Source organism: Sinohyriopsis cumingii, chromosome 1 (assembly GCF_028554795.1).
Source record: "Sinohyriopsis cumingii isolate HCF-2022 chromosome 1, ASM2855479v2, whole genome shotgun sequence".
NCBI lineage: Eukaryota > Metazoa > Mollusca > Bivalvia > Unionida > Unionidae > Sinohyriopsis > Sinohyriopsis cumingii.
The window spans coordinates 181927320-181948676 of record NC_142961.1 but is presented as its reverse complement, the minus strand read 5'-3'; the positions used below and the strand labels follow the sequence as shown (position 1 = coordinate 181948676).

At 33.7% G+C, this 21357-nt stretch overlaps 1 protein-coding gene across 1 annotated transcript; it reads left to right on the top strand.

Annotated features, from left to right (window-relative positions):
* Positions 1-4137: 4137 nt before the first annotated feature.
* Positions 4138-16075, top strand: LOC149808498 (BTB/POZ domain-containing protein 17-like). The gene is made up of 3 exons (XM_089978193.1): positions 4138-4298; positions 6028-6402; positions 12778-16075. Exons 2-3 carry the CDS (start codon positions 6034-6036, stop codon positions 13870-13872), a joined length of 1464 nt encoding a protein of 487 aa, XP_089834319.1. The 5' UTR covers positions 4138-4298; positions 6028-6033; the 3' UTR covers positions 13873-16075.
* The last annotated feature ends 5282 nt before the right edge of the window (positions 16076-21357 follow it).

The window sequence follows — 21357 nt, the reverse complement described above, 5'->3', positions numbered from 1 at the left end:
TCTTGTTGAAACTGACCCTATCTCCCACCCTCTTCTTGTTGAACCCACTACCTGTATTTGTATTAGTATTTAGTGCTTCAGTTTAACTTTTCAATAAAAAACTCCGCAAGTCAAACAAAAATGTTACTTCTCAGTAACTTCTTACTACTAAGGGTTGGTGCGAGGGGGGCGGTCAACCTGCTTGACAGCCAGATGGGGGGAGGGAGATATCGGGAGAGTTGAAATCCCAGTACAAGTTTTCAAACCAAATTAACAATTCGCCAAAGTAAAAGTTATTTCCAATTTGCTTCTGACAGATGTGTACTGTTTACAAATCTACTGCAAACATAATATTTTTTTGTGTGTGTTTACATTTTTAAACGGGGGGGGGGGGCAAAGGATGATCTGCCCCGGGTGTCAAATACTTTAGGTACGCCCATGTTATTTTTACATTATATAGCGAGCAAATTTAAGAGCTTATTATTTTGTCCTGAAGATAACTTGTATAATATTATATAATACAAGAAATTGTAAAATAAAATTATGCTGTAAACGGTGCCTATATTTGTTGTTTTCTAATGGAAGTATTAACAATAAATACTTTTAGCAATGCCCTTTCTAACGGAGTAGTCGATGAATGTATCCGATTGGAACTATCATTTCCAAAACTTTAAATTCAAGAACATACAGAGCTTTGGTTAACTGTATGTGATACAGAAAGTCAGTGTCATCCGTGTTATCAGGATAATACATGATTATGTAAAAAGATAAGAAGTTCTACATTACATAACAGTGATAAACCAAAATTAGATATGATATTTCATAACTCAGTTATAAAAGTATTGTTTTCCTCCTAATTACGTTCAATTTTACTATTAATAATTCATTTGGAGTCTCAGATCTTACCTTCTTATCATTGTTTCGTTCATCATCTTAGTACCACAATCTCCTTCCAATGACGCTTTGCCTTTTACTTAATAATGAATACCGAAAGCAATTTTAACAATACGTCTTCACTTAATCATATCTCAACATTTAGAACCACAATGTGTTCAACTGAAGCAGTACCCTAAGATATTGCTTCTACGTTATTTAAATAATATAATCTTATCCTATATCATAATATTCCTGCAAGAAATTATTATGAATTAAACGCTTAATGATTCAAGTGTGTAATGCAATTAAACGCTTCAAGCAAAATTTTCAATGAGTTCTCAAGGCAGTATAAGTTTAAGCTTCTTGTTGTTTTCTAACAAATCCTTCTCTTTCTTCCAGTTGTTTCAATAATGCATTTAACATTTAATTTTTTATCACGAGTTGATGCCAAAATAAAAATAAGTATTTTATATTTTTTCCACTAACCATCTGACGTTAACCACCAGTAAATTAAAGTAAGTACTATTCCTTATTTCAGCCGAAACGGTTATCACGAGAGTGTATGCAGTATAATTCATTACTCCAAGTTTCCTTGTAGCATCCGTGGCTGGAACCAACATTACTTGTTGAAAGAAAATTATAAATAGTACAGGTCAGACTCCCATACTGCTATCAGAACAAATGACACATGAAAAACTACATCTTTATTGTTACATTGAAATTCATGTCCTACTCCCAATGACGTGCCGCAACATGTAGAATACGGGCATTCACGTCATGAATGATAACACCCCTGCTGGGAACCCAAAACAACTTCATAGATGTTTTATCATACTATAGTTAACATCGTAACTAGGATATTTGAAATTCAGTGTGCTGTATAAATCAACAGATTTCACACTATTCGTTCTTTCCGTGTTTAACTTGCACGATAGATTCCTGGACCTCTGCTATAGTGTCGTATCAGTTTTAGCACCCGTGCTCAGAACCAACTTAAATATTTGTGTTTATAGATGCCTCGGGAATATTTATTGGGTTTCCTTCACATTTGTAGACGTCAGATTTTCTCCATGTATATCATTTTATTTCTATTGATCCTTAGGAATTGTAATTTAGCAAATTCATTCTTAAATTTAATAACAAAGCTGCTAAATTGCAATACATAAAGATGAAGAGATGCTAAATGATATACATGGATATAATATGACGTGTACAGATGTGAAAGAAGCGAAATATATATGACTCAGGCTTTTACAAAGAGAAATATATAAATTGGTTCTGAGCACGGATGCAAAATTGTGTACGGCACTTCATAGCTCAGGTGCGTGAATTTTTTTATGTAAGTGAAACAATATGAAAAGCACGAACAGTATGAAATTTGTTAATGTATACAGCACACATAATTTTACTTTTATCCTAAATATGGTATGATAAAACATACGTGAAGCTGTTTTGGTTCCCAGCGGGGATTTTATCATTCATGATGTGAGCAGCAGAGAGGGTGAACAGACCTTTGGCTGTTACGTCATTTTTGAAAATTAAACCTCATACGAAACAAATTTAAAAAAATAAAGTCAATAATGTCAAACCGAAGCCTCTAACTTTACCGAGTGTTTCCCTAATTGGGTTAGGATTTTTTGTTACTTTATTTTTGTCGCTAGTGTTTTTCAAAATTTGTATGTGTGTTTTGTTGACCCACCAGACGTTTTATTGAGGTCGCGCCCTCTCTGCTGCTATAAATATGTGAGTAATTAAATCAATCTCTCAACCAAATATTTTATCAAGACCTATACGTGATCGAGGATCATGCAAATTTATTGTTATAAATCCATGTGGGGTAGCTTGTGCTTTTGAAAAGCAATTTTTTATTTAATTATATCCATATCTGCGCTGCACCAAGTCTGATAAATATTTCGCAGAGCATGTGTATCAACCCCGTTAAATACAAATACAATATTGCAGTTATCTCTGATCACTTTAGATATTTCTGTATATCGCCGAGTAACATAAATCACATCAGTATTTTTACGTCTGCCTCGAGAAAATATCCGCGCTGGATTTGATTGTTTGTCCAGCATCATATCATCGTATACAACTAAATTATTAATAAATCCATCAAGGTCATCTACAGATGGGCTTCATCAATATCGGTGATAAAATTAATAATATCATTACCATCTTCGTCCAACAATTTTGCATTTTCATTAAAATCTTTAAGTACGTCATAACATCACTGATCATCAACTGACGGAGCTACTAAATATAACTTGTCCCACTTGAGCCATCTCATTATCAAATTAAGTAATAACTGCGTTTTACCAGACCCAGATGGACCTATTATTATCATTCTGATGGAATTCGGTAACGCTGAAATATGTTTGACTGGCTCTTGCTTTCGAGTCGCTGAGAAATCAATGACATCCATGTTATACAAACATAATAAATAATATGGATTTATATTGTGTTCGATGCAGAGCATCCACCCCCACTAGTGGATTAACAACAATAATAACAAAAAATGAAAAACGTGCACTTACAGGTAAATGTGTAAAATATGTATAAATAAATATAAATTTATCTCCCTGACACAGTCAGGACACAAAGTGTCTGATGGTGATACCGCTACTTCATTAGGAATATTACCAGGAACTCCATGGGCTAAATACCAGGAAAAAAACATATCGCTCGTCAAGTCGGATATCAAGTCGAGTTCGAGGACCACCATAATTAAAACCAGGAAGGTATGTTTGTTTTTTTTTTGGCTTTTTGTTATTAACCCTGTAATAGGTTGACCACTGGGTCGGGGAACCATCCCAAGGTATACTCATTATTCCCACTATGAAAACAAAGTCATATGGACAGCGTTCTTTTGCATACCAGGGCTCAGCAACGTGGAATGAATTACCCACTGAACTTAGACACAAAGACACAGTGATCACATTCAAGAGTGCTCTCAAAACTCACTTATTTCGACTGCAAGAACAAACTTAAAGACCTAATAATGTTTCCTACCTTAAATATTCTCAGCATGTTTTTTTCTTCTATGTTTTCTAATTTCATGGTGTTTGTGTTTGTAATCATATCATTATGTTTTTTTTTATCTTATAGGTGTTGTCTAATGTTGTAAAGCGCTTAGAGCTTCTAAAGATTAGGCGCTATACAAAGTTCTCATTATTATTATTATTATTATTATTATATAATAAAGGGAAACTACTCTTGAATTGGTTCCCAGCATGAATGTTTGGCAGTGGTTCTAGCTGTGGACTTCCGTTTTTTTTTTTTTTGTATGGCTGTGCACTGCAAGATACCATACTGTTGTGTATATTTGTAAACAAAGGGGTGTGAACAATTGCAATATATTTTGTCAATATATTTATGTATATATATTGCAATATATTTTGTATTTATGATGATTACTAGTCAAGAACCGAATTTCTAAACATGTAAGTTACATAGTTTAACATTTTTATCCGTGTAGACTTATTATAATAGCGAAATGAAGATGTTGCCCACTTCAGGTTCAGCACAGAATTCTCGTTGATTCTGACATTTCAGTAGTTTTCCTTTAAATACAACTTTAAATACAAGGGTGATTAAATCTTCTTGTTATGTTTTTATTGTTTTGTTTTGTTTCATCTAAGGCAAGAACAAACAGTTCGTGCAGATGATAAGGGAGATAACAATTTGAAGAATTTAGAATGGTTGGGTTTGAATTCTTATATTAAAGAGTGATCCAAAATGATAGGCTTTGTTCATTAATGTCAAGTCTTCTTATAATCTAAACGCTTACTGCCAATCTTGGAGACGTGTAAAAAAAGCAATTTTTTAAAAAAAATTTACACTTATCTTTGCTCTTTTAAATACTGATGAAATGGAGAACCTGAATGTAATTTATAACCCTGTAAAGGTATATGAAAATGACAACCCTCCATTTATAACAGAGCTTAAAGGTTCATGAGTACAAGATGTTTAGCTTGTAGAAATTTGTCCATCTTCACCTAGCAGCTGAACATTGTGCTATCAGAGGAGAACAAAAGTCACACCATTTATCACATACATTTATTGTATTCTTCAGAGCTGTCATATATTTTGTGTACGGGTTTGTCATTAAGCACAATAATGAATGACATTGCAGAAGTTATATAACTTACATGCATAGTCTTCCTTTCATCAACAAGAACAATGTTTAAATTGAATTGAAAATTTTGCACGAGGTAAATTAGTTTATTTAAAAATGGGGTTCATGCGAAACTTCAATTTGATCAGTTAAAGTTTCTGATTTATTTTTGTTACTGTAAAAACAAACATAGTAGCAAATGAAAAAACCCAAACAAACATTGTAGCAAATGAAATAACCCAATTACAGGCAAATGAAAGAACCCAGTTACAGGCAGATGAAATAACTCAGTTACAGGCAAATGAAATAACCCAGTTACAGGCAAGTAATTGCAACTTGAAATATCAAGAAATGTGGTTTTGTCAATACTTCACATGATGGTAAGAAGGAGAAATAATGTAATACAGTAAAACCTGTCTTGAGAGACCACTGCCATGGGAGACTGCCTGTCTTGAGAGACTGGGTTCTCCATGTACAGATTTATTGATTATATCGTGTTATGACCTGTCATGAGAGACCTCCTGTCATGAGAGACCATTATGTTTTGGCAGAAGCGGTGGTCTTTCAAGACAGGTCCCACTGTACACTAGATTCTCAAGGACACAAGGTACTAGAGAATCCAGTATATCTTTCATTCCCAGGAGGACATTAGGAATTTCAGTCGTCCCTGTTGATTAACAAACTTGCTCATAACCGTTTAATTTAGTAAACAGTAATTATAGTCTCTCATCACAAAGCATTGTCAAGGTAAACAATTATGTGGAGCAGTTTTTTGGTATTGATTCAGGTATTTAAATTTCATTCAGATATTTAAAGTTTATTTGTCCTTGAGTTGATAAATGAAATGCATGATCATAAAACTGTAATTTGTCTTCATTCATTTTGTTTCACATTGCAGGTGAATGTTTATTCAGATAGGTAATTCTGAAACCTTTTAAATTCTGAACTTAGTTTTCTAAATATGTGAAAAAATACTTTTCCATACAATTTTCACCCTACTATGTTTTGTAGATGAAGTAGTAAATGTTCTTTAATTTATTGACTTTGATTTTCAGAGGCAAATGGCCTTGCCCCCTAATGTCCTTTCCTTGCCCCTAGATGTTTATCCTGGGCAACCACCTTCACAACAGCTTGTCCATGGCAGAGATCAACTTGTAATTTATTTTGGAGATGCACATGATGGTGGTTCAACAACTCCCTCTCCAACAACTCTTTCCTTGGCTCTAGCTAGCCCTGATGGGATTGACTGCTTTGGAAATGAACGACAAGCTTTACAAGAACAGGCCAAATTTTATGATAACGAGAAGCTGAGTGACATCATGCTAGTTGTTGGGGGACACAAGTACTTTGCCCACAGATTGATCCTTGTACGGTCCAGTGATGTGTTTGAGAGGATGCTTAGTGAAGATTGGACCGAACCTGGCCAAAAGGTAAACACTGGATTATATTTTCAGTCAGCAGGGTGGATATATTATATAAATTTAGTATATAGTTTAATTGGATATATTATATAAATTTAGTATATAATATAACTGGATATACTATATAAATTTAGTATATAATATAATTGGATATATTATATAAATTTAGTATATAATATAATTGGATATATTATATAAATTTAGTATATAATATAATTGGATATACTATATAAATTTAGTATATAATATAATTGGATATATTATATAAATTTAGTTTATAATATAATATACTGAGGGTATCATTGCTTGGAATTTTGAATCTTTACAACTTAAATTCCTTTTTTTGACAGGGGTCCTTTCGTTTCAGAAGACAAAACTTTTAATTGGATCTTTAGATTCGTGGTTGTAATAACATGAATTATTATATACTCCTTTTATTCTTAGTTAAATTTACATTGTCAGAATCATTCAGTATTCTATGAGACTGAACACCTTGATATTGCATGCATGTGCATGACATGTGTAAACAAAGTAGCAGTGCATTAGGAACTACTTTGTAAACAAACTGTGTACACTCATGTAGTAGACTTCAGGTTTTAGTTGATTAGATTTGTTTGTGGATGAACAAAAACAGCTGTTTTGTGTATTTGAAAATAGAGATGATAAATAGATATGGACAAGTTTACTGAGTCACAAATGAAACTTTAAAACCAGCAAATGAATGGACATAGTATTCGCAGTGTCCATAACAAACGTGAGAGATGCAGTTTTGAAAATACCATTCTGATCATTTAGACAGTTATTTAATAGAAATGTTCATAACTTTTCATTAATGGAATGGTTCATACTATGACCACTACTCTCATGGGTATATAAAAAAAGCATCGAAAATGATACCAAGGGCAAGGGCTGTTGCATATATATCACATACATACCACTTTAAGTGAAAGTACTAAATTTGTGGTTTTTGAAGAAAATGAAGGTTCTCAGAGCCACACAGCAGCTGCTTTGCAATTTTGCACATTAACTTTGCTGATACAATGTTTCAGATTTAGGCTAACGATAGATGACATACATGATACAGGTCATAACATAGCTAGGGGAGCATGCAAGTGATCAGGCATACACATGTCCTCTTTAGCTGGTAATAAAAATATAAAAAATATACTTATAGTTTTGCATCCTGATTTTCCTCAAAATTTTCTTTCTTCTGCAAATCTGAATTACATGAGCTATGTCGTGGTTTTTAAAGCTTGATTACAGATTTCGAAATTGTGCTGTAATTTCAACTACATTCCAAGTGCAATAACATTCTCCTTACTGCACTCAAAATGGAATGAACATCATATTCCTCAGTCTTTTTGATAATTACAATTGAAAGAATTCATATTCCCCACATTATGATTCCAAACATTCAATGACAGAACAGAAACACACATGCAGATAAGTCAAGAAGCCTCCCTCACTGCTCAAATCAGATGTACTTTATGTGGAATTGACACAGATACATCCAGTCCGTAATCATGAAGTCTTGTAGAATCCACAAAAATACCCAAAATCCATTAATTCCAGACCAAAGGAAATGTTGCAATGTGCATTCATTCACAATATGACACTAAATTTCAATTTGAAGTAGACCAAACAACAGTTCTTTTCTAAAGTGATGTTGAGCACATGACTGAGTTCAAATTTCACTGGGGCAGAGTTATGTGAATCTGAGCTTGTGTATTTATTTTGGAATACAGCATAAATTCAGTTACATTGTTTCTTGAAGTGTATTTTTGTTTATATGATTAAGCCATGGCAGGGTAAGAAAATGAGTAGATAATAAAAAGGTTACTGCATTTGTGTGGGAAAATATTAACTCGTTTTGTCAGATGGATATATTGCACTTGCAAGGTTGTGCAGTATCTGTCTGAAAAACTCCTTCATATTTTCTCATACCAATGCAGTAACCTTAAAGTCCTTAAAAGATTGGAACCTTGCAAAACATTCATAGCTCTACGTAATGATTCTATTTTTATATTTTTGTTATTATTGCAACTTAAGAAATTCAGTTGCTGGAAATTTGAAAAGACTTTTAAAGCAAAAATTATCCACAGTAATACACTACAAAAAAATGTTTCATTGATGAATTACACCGTTGTGCTATGATTATGGTCTGTTTAAAATGGCACTCTATTGTATTGAATATAAACCGAGGTATGTACTTTAAAGTGCCTTAAAAAGTTGTACAATTGATAAATGTATTTGCTAATTCCAAACTGTAGACAAGATACATAATAAAGTCCTTTATTAAGCATGCCTTTGATAATGTTGCTATATACATATTTGATTATTGTATTATATACTAGTTTCAGGACAGTATTCTAGTTAATCTTAATCTTTTCACCTTCCATATTCTATTTAATCTATTCATCTTAATCTTTTCACCTTCCATGTTCTATTTAATCTATTCATCTTTCATTTGATGTTTAATCTGTTCATCATCCAAGTTCCATTTAATATTTATATTTAATCTATTAATCTTTCATGTTTATTTAATCTATTCACCCATGTTCTGTTTAATCTATTCATCATCCATGTTCCATTTAATATATTCATCTTCGTTGTTCTGTTTAATCTATTCATATTCCATTTTCAGTTTTACCTATTACTCATTCAAGTGCTATATAATCTGTTCATCTTCCATGTTCTGTTTAATCCAATCATCATCCAAGTTCTGTATAATGTGTTCATCCAAGCTCTGTTTAATATGTTCATCATCCAAAGTTCTCTTTAATTTGTTCATCTTCCATGTTTTATATAATCTATTCATCATCAGAGTTCTGTTTAATCTGTATATCTTCCAAGTTCTGTTTATTTAATCTGTTCATCTTCCATGTTATATTTAATTTAATAATCTTCCATTTTCTATACAATTCATTCATCCATGTTCTGTTTAATATATTCATCATCCATGTTCTGTTTAATCTATCATCATCCAAGTTCCATTTAATATATTCATCATCCAAGTTCCATTTAATATATTCATCATCCATGTTCTATTTAATATATTCATCTTCCATGTTTTGTTTAATATATTCATCATCCATGTTCCATTTAAGATATTCATCATCCATGTTCTATTTAATATATTCATCATCCATGTTTTATTTAATATATTCATCATCCATGTTCTGTTTAATATATTCATCATCCATGTTCTGTTTAATCTATCATCATCCAAGTTCCATTTAATATATTCATCATCCAAGTTCCATTTAATATATTCATCATCCATGTTCCATTTAATATATTCATCATCCATGTTCCATTTAATATATTCATCATCCATGTTCTATTTAATATATTCATCTTCCATGTTTTGTTTAATATATTCATCATCCAAGTTCCATTTAATATATTCATCTTCATGTTCCATTTAATATATTCATCTTCCATGTTCTATTTAATATATTCATCATCCATGTTCTATTTAATATATTCATTCATCATCCAAGTTCCATTTAATATATTCATCTTCCATGTTATATTTAATTTAATATTCTTCCATTTTCTATACAATTCATTCATCCATGTTCTGTTTAATATATTCATCATCCATGTTCTGTTTAATCTATCATCATCCAAGTTCCATTTAATATATTCATCTTCATGTTCCATTTAATATATTCATCATCCATGTTCCATTTAATATATTCATCATCCATGTTCCATTTAATATATTCATCATCCATGTTCTATTTAATATATTCATCTTCCATGTTTTGTTTAATATATTCATCATCCAAGTTCCATTTAATATATTCATCTTCATGTTCCATTTAATATATTCATCTTCCATGTTCTATTTAATATATTCATCATCCATGTTCTATTTAATATATTCATTCATCATCCAAGTTCCATTTAATATATTCATCTTCCATGTTATATTTAATTTAATATTCTTCCATTTTCTATACAATTCATTCATCCATGTTCTGTTTAATATATTCATCATCCATGTTCTATTTAATCTGTTCATCTTCCATATTCTATTTAATAAATTCATCTTCCATGTTCTTTTTAATCTATTCATCATCCATGTTCTGTTAAATATATTCTTAGTCCATGTTCTGTTTCATTTAGTCATCATGGAAGTTCTGTTTAATATGTTAATCATATGTCTGTGCAGTTTTGTAAGTTGGTCAAATTTAAAAAAAATACAGCCTTGAACATCTGACATCAACTTTTGTTAAACTTGGCAAGGTACCATAATCAAGTCCAACTGCTAACAACAGATAGATCAGGGTCGGTGTTGTTTACTGAATACTCCAGAGAAACTGCACATACCTAGATCTGTTGGCACATTATGTGATGGCAGATCTAGGTCTATGCAGTTTGATGTTGGAGTTAATGTATAAGTGGTAGTCTCACAAGGGCATGTATGGTATTCATCTAGGCTGAACGGCACAGTTTAGAGTGACTAGTTCTGGGTGACTGTGGTACTCTCTGAAGTTGCTTCCTGATAATGCTGTGAAACATACCTCCTTAGTTGTGGGACAATGTCAGTCACTTTGTCACATTGATCTCTGAGGTCTAGTGCACAAGGTCTTTTAGAAAGACACTGGCAGTGATTCTTTTGAGTGCTAGCGGAAGTAGATAGATTGTTTGGAAAAAAATATGCAGTTTTTAAATAATTTATTAAGATGTGGCTAAATCAATAAATAACACCTTAGACTGATTGATATTCTCATCAGTGTCCACAATAGGCTGACACAGTAATGATGACTATGCAGGTAATGGCACACAAGTGTGCATTGTTTTCCTTGTTGGGTATTATAAGTCAACCATTATGCACAATTAACTGCTTCTGGTGGAAAGATAGGCAGCATTACAGTACAGTTGAGATGATAGGGGTTTATAAGCTTAGGTAAAAGACAGGGAGATCAACCATTATGCACAATTAACTGCTTCTGGTGGAAAGATAGGCAGCATTACAGTACAGTTGAGATGATAGGGGTTTATAAGCTTAGGTAAAAGACGGGGAGGTTTTTACCTCATTAACCCCAGGAGATTTTTGTCATTTTCGCCTGAATTGTGAGTAGGAAACACATTTTGGGGGCTATTTCTGAATACATCCTAATACATCGACTTCCAACAGATTTGCATTAGCCTAATGCCTAGTTGTGTTAGAAACATAATTTTCCATTGGTTATTTTGCTCGTGCATGAGCAGAAGGGTAACAGTTGGAGTTCTCTTTTTTTGGTGCTTAATGGACCCATCATTTTCGTATCGAGACCACTCTTTATTCCAAATGCCCACCGTATCCTATTTTTTTGCAAAGGTTCACTTGTCTGTGTGTAGTTCAGACGGGTCTGCCTTAGATCTGAGGCCAAAAAGTCTAAAATCTGGACACAAAATCAGAATCTGACCATGGGTGAAATTTGGCTTGAAAAAAACGGTCCAAAAAATTAGGTTTTTTCCTCTGTATTTTATAGTGCAACTAAAATGTCCAGATTATTTGGTATCATTGTAGAGCTACTTCTGTAAACCTTTCTATTATACCACCCACTTTAGTGTATCATACATGACCTTGATGCTACAGAACTCGGCAAGCTACTACCTCCTGCCACATAAATGCGGCGCCAGGGGTTAATGAGTTAATCTATCCATTTGTAGAATTCTGGCAGGACTGGAGAAGAAGTTTGGGGTATAATACGCCAGGATGAACAATTACATTTGTGGATATAATTTATTATGGTTTTGCAAAGACATATTATTTTATGTTACTCAACGAATAAATGGATTTTCCAAGGAAAAAGTTCAAATTATCAAGTATGTTTTGCTCCAGAACTAATTTTTTCAATAGACATTGATAACATTATGAGCAAAGAATTTCATCTTTCATGTTGCGAATCACTTAGTGCAGTAGTAGCATTGTCAACCTGTCATTCTGAGGTACCGCATTTGAATCTCACCTTTTGGGCAATTTTATTTGAAGTCAGTGTTCTTGTACTTATTTTAAATGTGTGCAGGTACACAAAACATGCTGAACAGTAAACAGCTGACATTACTGTATGACATCTACTACTACTTCTTTAGCTAGTTGACACATAGCATATAGTAAATATGCTTATTCAGAGTGAATACAGTAATATATTTCCTCTCATGAGTGAAAATAGTAAGTCCCCCCATCAGTGAATTATATTTGTTAATTACTTGCAACAAGCAATTAGTCTTTATATCTTTTCATATATACTTAATTATATGAGTCGGATTCTGTACGAAATCTGAAAAGCTTGCATTAGCATTAACTATTTTGTTTTTGTGATACCTACCAATTTCAGACAATTACCTACCAATTCACTTTTTTTGTTGCTATTTATTTCATTACAGGAACTACAACTTGTTGAAGATGGTATGTGTGCTGGAGTATTTCCTCGATTCTTGAAGTTCCTTTATGGATGCCACATCAAGTTGAATATTGAAAACACACTCCCCGTTTTGGTATTGGCTGACAAATACAATGTAGAAGATCTCCGCAGAGTCTGCATCAACTTTGCGTGTTCCTTCATCATCCCAAAGCTTCAGCTGAAGGATGTTTTCCATGTTTGGTTCCAGTATGCCACCAAATGCTATCATGAAAGACTGACTGGATCGTGTGTCAAGTCGCTGGCAGAAAAGATGGATGACATCACCGCCACAGTTGAATGGGAGCGTGAGTGGATTAGTTTAGAAAAGGATCAACTGATTGAATTCCTTAAAAGCTCAGATTTGACAATCAAAGATGAGTATGAAGTCTGGCTAGCTGTGTTGAAATGGTTGAAATCACCAGCTCATCCAAGCCGTGTGAAGAATCTAGAGTCAAATTTGAAAGACATATTGGCCTACATTCGATTTCCTATGATGACACCAGAACAGATATGTGAAGTTGAAAATAGCGATGAAGCAGAAGAATATCCAGAACTGTTTCAAAGGTACTTTATGTTGTCGTACAAATACCATGCCCTTCCACTGACAAGCCGAGCAAATATAAAAGATTTTACAAGTATCTCTTTCCTTTTGCGGAACTACACTGACCTACGCTGGGACAAAAGATTTGTAATCCCTCATTACTCTGCCTGTCAGAAGGGGTCAGAATTGAGTTTCCGCTTCTCCACTCGAGCATCATCATTTCCCTCACAAACATGGGACTGGGAACTGAAAGTTTACCCAAAGGGATTTTCCTCAACTTGTGAAGATTTCCGCATAGTTTTGTACTCAAATCTCATTCTTGACCAGCCTCGACCTGTAGAATATCTTCTTTCACTTGTGATCAACACAGAAATAATACACACAGTGTGTGGAAAGAAGAATTTTTCCAAGACCCGGTACACTACAGACACAGAGATTGACAAGAAAGTGACTGTTGCAGACCTGACACAGGAGAACTCTCCACTTTTAGTTGACAATAGTTTGATTTTACAAATAATTCTCAGACCTGCAGAGTAATTTCCCTTACTAATTCTGGCCTAACAGTACTAAAACCAGCAGAGTAATTCTGGCCTAATAGTACTATAACCAGCAGAGTAATTGTCCTTAGTAATTTTGGCTTAATATTACTAAAACCAGGAGAGTAATAGCTTTTAGTAATTTTGGCCTAAATAGTACTATAACCAACAGAGTAATTGTCCTTAGTAATTTTGGCTTAATATTATTAAAACCAGGAGAGTAAGAGCTTTTAGTAATTTTGGCTAAATAGTACTATAACCAGCAGAGTAATTGCCCTTAGTAATTCTGGCTTAATATTACTAAAACCAGGAGAGTAATAGCTTTTAGTAATTCTGGCCGAAATAGTACTATAACCAGCAGAGTAATTGCCCTTAGTAATTCTGGCATAATAGTACTAAAACCAGCAGTGTAATTGCTTTTAGTAATTCTGGCCAAATAGTACTATAACCCATATAAGTAGGAAAATTCCATTTAAAATGTTAAATGTTCATTGCTGGTATTTCATACTTTGTTGCTGAATTTTACTAATTTTGTAGGTATAGTAAACCATCACAGTAAGGCCAGTCAGTATAACATGGTTCCAGTTATGAGGTGGATATGATCATGTATTCCAGTTCATTAAGTGGTAATAAATTGTCTAATATACTTAATTATAAGGTGGTCCTGGTATAAGATGATGTGCTTCATGCTTCCATGGATGGCTTTACAAAGAGGGAGTACTGTATCTTGAGAAGTGTAATTTCTAATATGGCATGTAAAGACAAAAGCTAGGTATCTGATGATGTGTAATCACTTTATTGTTAGTTTTCATTAACTTTGAACCTAAATTAAATGAAAGAATCCAAGTAACAATGATACAGCAAAAATTTAAACAGTTTAATTGGATCCATGATCTTTGCCATGTTATAAGAGGGACAGCAGTATATTGAGAGGGTTACATAATAAGAGACCAATTATATAATACAGCCAGACTGGATAGATTGGGCTGGAACCACTTATCAATACAGCTGAGCTGGATAGATTGGGCTAGAACCACTTATCAATACAGCTAAGCTGGATAGATTAGGCTAGGACCACTTATGTACTACAATCAGGCTGGACAGATTGGGCTAGAACCACTTATGTACTACAATCAGGCTGGACAGATTGGGCTAGAACCACTTATGTACTACAATCAGGCTGGACAGATTGGGCTAGAACCACTTATGTACTACAATCAGGCTGGACAGATTGGGTTAGAACCATTTATATAATACAGCCAGGTTGAACAGATTGGGCTAGAACCACTTATGTAATACAGTCAGGATGGACAGATTAGGCTAGAACCACTTATGTAATACAGTCAGGATGGACAGATTGGGCTAGAACCACTTATGTTTTATACAGTCAGGATGGACAGATCAGTCTAGACCACTTATGTATGGTAATACATCCTGGCTGGACAGATTGCACTATAACCACTTATGTAATGCAGCCAGGTTGGTCAGATTGGGCTAGAACCACTTATGTTATACAGCCTGGCTGGACAGATTGGGCTAGAACCACTTATGTTATATAGGCTGGACAGATTGCGCTAGAACCACTTTTGTAATATAGCCATGTTGGACAGATTGGGCTAGAACCACGTACGTAATACAGTTAGGATGGACAGATTGGGCTAGAACCACTTATGTAATAAAGCTTAGCTGGACAGATTAGGCTAGAACCACTTATGTAATACAACCAGTTTGGACAGATTAGGCTAGAACCACTTATGTAATATAACCAGTTTGGACAGATTGGGCTAGAACCACTTATTTTATACAGGCTGGACAGATTGGGCTAGAAACACTTACGTAATACAACCAGTTTGGACAGATTGGGCTAGAACCACTTATGTTATACAGGCTGGACAGATTGGGCAAGAAACACTTATGTAATACAGCCTGGCTGGACAGATTGGGCTAGAACCACTTATGTAATACAGCCAGGCTGGACAGATTGGGCTAGAACCACTTATGTTGTACAGCCAGTTTGGACAGATAGGGCTAGAATTAAAACTTTACAGAAAAGTTGCAGAGAAAGAGTCAGATACCATATTTTGCTACTTTTTTATTTTTCTGTATCCTGTAAAACATTTTTAGTAGTAATTTTCATAGACCAGAAGAACTTATTGTAAGGTCTGTTGTCCATTAGCACAGGTTTGTTACTGCTACTCCTAAACTACATGCCATGAAACTGCACACACGCACATGTTCATTGCAAGATCTTGTTAGTCCTAAATGAAAATTATGATGCTCAGATATCCACTATTGCTGCCTTTGTAGCATTTTTAAAATATTGTTATTGCTACACCTGAATGGTTTGCCACATCAGCAAGTAGTTTTTACTGAAAGACTTCTAATAATGTGGTATTGGACTTAAATTAAAAATGGTGCTGACCAGTATGGCCACCTTTGCAGTTGTTTCGAAAAAATGTTATTGCCACTCCAATGATGTGGGCTTATAATAAGAAGACTTAATATGTTATTACCACTCCAGTGATATGGGCCTATAATAAGAAGACTTTGTATGTTATTGCCACTCCAATGATTTGGGCTTATAATGAGAAGACTTTGTATGATGTTTAGCTGGTTCTAAATGAAAATGGTTCCATTCAGACATCTTGTATAGATGCCAAAGCGGCCATATGGAATATGTTTTGATCACTACTTCTCCTGAAGGGTTGATGGATAAGTCATACTGACATACAATTTTCTCCAGAAGACTTCTTATGATGTCTATCTGGTGCCAATCTGATGGTCACCATGGCAGCCATCTTAAAATATCGTTGTCACTGCTTCCTCTGAATGGATGGTCATATCAACATAGTGTTTTCACTAAAAGACATTTTTTGATGCCTACTTGGTCCTACTTGCTACATCTCCTGAACAGATCAGCATTAAGTTTTTATGGGAAGACTTATGATGGCATCTAGGTGGTCTTAAACAGAAACTTTGCTGATTATATATGCAGTATAATCACACAGTGGCCATTTTCAAAATCTTATCACTACTCCATCTAGATAGAAGGTCATATTACCATTGGATTTTTACCAGAAGACTTCTTATGATACATAGTCGGTAGCTGGTACTAATGAAAATGATGCCAAGCTGATATCTAGTATAGCCACCATCGCAGTCATCTTAAAATCTTGTTCTTGCTAGTGGAAGGTCTTATCAACATAAGGCCTCATCAAAATAATAATTATGACATCTAGTTTATCCAGATTGTTATTGCAGCTTCTCCAAAACTGAAGGTCATATCAATATAGGGTCTTCACCTAGAGGCTTCTTACATATCTAGTTGGCCCAGAAGGAAAATGGTGCCCCACAGACATATCTAGTTGGATTGGAAGGAAAATGGTGCCCCACAGACATCCAGTATGGTTGGTCCGGAAGGAAAATGGCACCCCACAGACATCCAGTACATATCTGTTTAGTCCGGAAGGAAAATGGTGCCCCACAGACATCCAGTGTGGCTGTGACTAGGAACATATTGAAAATATTGTCACGGATTCGCCTGCATAGGTGGCCATATTGGTGTAGGTTTTTTTGATACCAGAAATCTTCTGATGATTAGTTTGTTCGAAACAAAAATAATGCCAAACTCTGTCCAATATGTCTGCCACAGTGGCTAATTTGAAAACATTTTAGCTCAAGAATAATAGAGATGGTTTGAACAATTGGCAGTTAAAATATAGAAAATATCCTGAATTCTAGGAAACCTTTTTGGATAGTAGAGCAACATTCCCTTTGAAAGTCTTTAGCTTAACTGATTTTGACTGAAGTATTGCAGATTTGAATATTTCCATAATTAATACAGAATGCAGTGCTAGTAAAAGACACAAGTATTTTAATATTAGACTTTTTTCTTAATTAGCTTGGCTTAGAGTAATATTTTGTGCACGTTATTTTCAACTTGAATTGTCAGATTGATAGTCTTAAAATAGCGGGACCTTTGTCAGATTGATAGTCTTAAAATAGCGGGACCTCTGTATATATATATATATATATATATATATATATATATATATATATATATATATATATATATATATACATACATACATACATATATATATATATATATATATGTGTGTGTGTGTGTGTGTGTGTTGATGTGTTTTTCGTGTTTTGAAATTATTACAAAGATAAACGATAATTTCCATTATATTGAGAAAGGTTCTAATTTCTAATTTTGTTAGCTGTGTTATCTGTCTTCATTCTATATGGTTAGTGCAATATTTATTGTTGACTTTGTATATATTTATAGTGACATATTTTTTTAGATCTGTTTTATTTGGGGACCATGCTTTAATTGACTGCCATTCTCTTGCATCTATTTTCTTTTTTCCTCCCTTTTGAAAGCCAGCATATTGTTATGTTTATTTTTAGAAGAAAAATGTCTCACTATGTGATCTTGCCAATATGTATTATATGTATTTTATACTTCTGACAATTCCCACTCACTTTAAAGATTGGTTCATATGGTAAATGAAAATGTATACTCCTTGTAGCATGTTACAAAATCATAATTTGTGAATAAGTCTATTCTTTAAAGTATAGTTAAGTTTGTAGAGTTTATGGATCATAATTCAAGGTTATGTACTCGATAAATCCTCCACCAGGCCATGCTGCCAAATAAAGTATTGAAAGTACAGTTAAAAGCCAACTATCCAATCAGCCAACCCTGGATGTGCATACAAAACCAGCCATCCCATCAGCCAGTCATAAATGAGTATAAAAAACCAACCATCCAATCAGCAAAACCATGAATCACTATACAAAACCAACCATCCAATCAGCCAGTCATAAATGAGCATAATAAACTAACTACCCAATCAGCCAGTCATAAATGATTATAAAAAAAAACAACCATCCAATCAGCCAACCATGAAGGAGTATAAAAATACCAACCATCCAATCAGCCAATCATAAATGAGTATAAAAAACCAGCCAGCCAATCAGCCAATCATAAATTAGTATAAAAAACCAGCCAATCATAAATGAGTATATTACAGGCGATGTACCTCTTGTTGATCCAGTCAATGATAAAAGTGATCAGAGGTCATAACTAAAGTTATGTTTACACTTTGGAGGCTCCATGTTTTATTTTTACATCTTGCATGCAAGTAATGATATTCATTAGTTTTGTGTGTGAACACTGGTGTGATTTACTATACAATAGTCAAGGAGTATACTACTTAGTTTGCAGTTTGAACCAACCCTAAGGTAGAAAACATGATTTTGGTATTTACTAGGAGGATTAAGTATTATAAATATCGCCAAAGTAAAAAAATTATATCTTATTTCTGAAGGCAATGGCCATGTATGCAATTGAGAAAGTCTGGAAAGTGTAGCTTTTTGCTGCCAATTGTTACATTTGCCTGGTTTTTTGTTGTTGAGTTGTTAGATTTCTGCAGTGTGACTTAAAAAACGGGTTTAAATGAAAATTATTTCAGTTATTTCATGCAGAAATATTTAATGAATTGTAAGTTTGTAGATCTCAATGATGGTTCATTTAAATGTTCACAAATAAATCAATGAGACTGGAATCTCTCTTTTGTGCATCAGATTATTGTCATTTAGAGAACCATTGTCACATGTATGAAGATAAGAGGACAATTATTGTTGTTTTACCATGACAAATTAATTTGTAAGCTTAATTTATCAGAGCTGCATTTCACTAAGGCTAGTATTTTCAGCTGTGATGGTATGTCTTTTTACTGGAATGTTCAACATGATGGCCTATCCTTTCATTGGAATGTTCAACATGGTGATGACCTGTCCTTTCATTGGAATGTTCAACATGGTGATGGCCTGTCCTTTCATTGGAATGTTCAACATGGTGATGACCTGTCCTTCATTGGAATGTTCAACATGGTGATGACCTGTCTTTTCATTGGAATGTTCAACATGGTAATGACCTGTCTTTTCATTGGAATGTTCAACATGGTGATGACCTGTCCTTCATTGGAATGTTCAACATGGTTATGGCCTGTCCTTTCATTGGAATGTTCAACATGGTGATGACCTGTCCTTTCATTGGAATGTTCAACATGGTGATGACCTGTCCTTTCATTGGAATGTTCAACATGGTTATGGCCTGTCTTTTCATTGGAATGTTCAACATGGAGATGGCCTATCCTTTCATTGGAATGTTCAGCAAGGTGGGCAAATACTCACACCATGCTGGCATAGTAATTAATTTTCCGGGTTTAAAACCATGTTCTTGAAAGTTGAATTTTTAATAAAAAAATTGCCTATAGAAATTCAAATTGTCAGAATACATGTCAGGCATACATTAAACTATATTAACTGCATTATAGGCCTAAAGTGTATTTAGGACTATTTCCTAGATGATATTCATTAAATACAAATCTTTATTGTTAATGATTTATGATTAAATATGTAGTGTTTATTTAGTAATCTTGGATGATCACAATTTACGAATCAGAAAATTCAATAAAAAGTCAACTCAGTGTGAGTATTTGTCTATCATGTTGAAATTTCACCTGGGAGGTTATTTAGTAGTGATAATAAGCCTTCTACACACCAAACAGTGCAAAATGCCATCCTTAGTGAATGCAGCCCTGGTCAGATGGATAATGGAAGCAATAAACCGAACAATGATTCTTAAAATTTGACAGTTACCTATCTTCTAACATTTTGTACAAAATAATGTTGAGAATTTTCTATAAATGACATTTTCTCAGAGTTTATAGTGGATTTTGCAGTTCTGATGTTGACCAGTCAGATTTGTGCTACATTTTCAGATGTGTTGGAATTTTACTTCAATCATACATTGACAATAGTTTCTGTCTCATGTTCTTTGTGAATTTATTTTTTCTGGGGGAAGTTCGTTATTATTTTCCTGTTAACCACTTTTCTGTCCATGCAAGCAAGGGTAGTAAATTACTGTTTGTATTTCTTTTACATTCTAATGTTTTGTATACTATCAATCCATACGATTTATAATTCTGACAAAATAAAAATTGTCTGTACTACATTTTTATGCCCAGTCCTCATCATGGAAAGGCATATGTTACACATATTTGTTTGTCACACCAAGTCGGGTCATATCTCTCATGAATTTCATTTAAGCTCAGTAACTTTGCTGTATCTCATATCTTGAAATCAAATTTTTTATGAGGTGTTACATTAGGAACACCCAGGTCAAAGTTTGATTTTCACATATTCCAAAATTGTGAGTTATGGCCCCTGTTTGACTTGAAACTCTATGCTTCTTTGTGGGTAGTTACTCTTCCGTTCTGGAAATCAGTGTTACATGCTCAGATATGTAAGACAACATAACTTATGCATCTATCTCTAAAGTACAGTTATTTTCACAAGCATTTAGGAAAAGTATTGGTGAATTTATCAATGTAGGCATCATATTTAAATTATATTTCCTTTAAAAAATTATTTTGAATGAACATTTATAAAGCTCAGAAATACGATTGAA

Excerpts from the sequence above, each read along its gene's own strand:
- LOC149808498 (XM_089978193.1), top strand. The coding sequence starts at position 6,034 with ATGGCCTTGCCCCCTAATGTCCTTTCCTTGCCCCTAGATGTTTATCCT. Across the intron at positions 6,403-12,777 it reads GGACCGAACCTGGCCAAAAG|GAACTACAACTTGTTGAAGA; the intron begins GTAAACACTGGA and ends ATTTCATTACAG.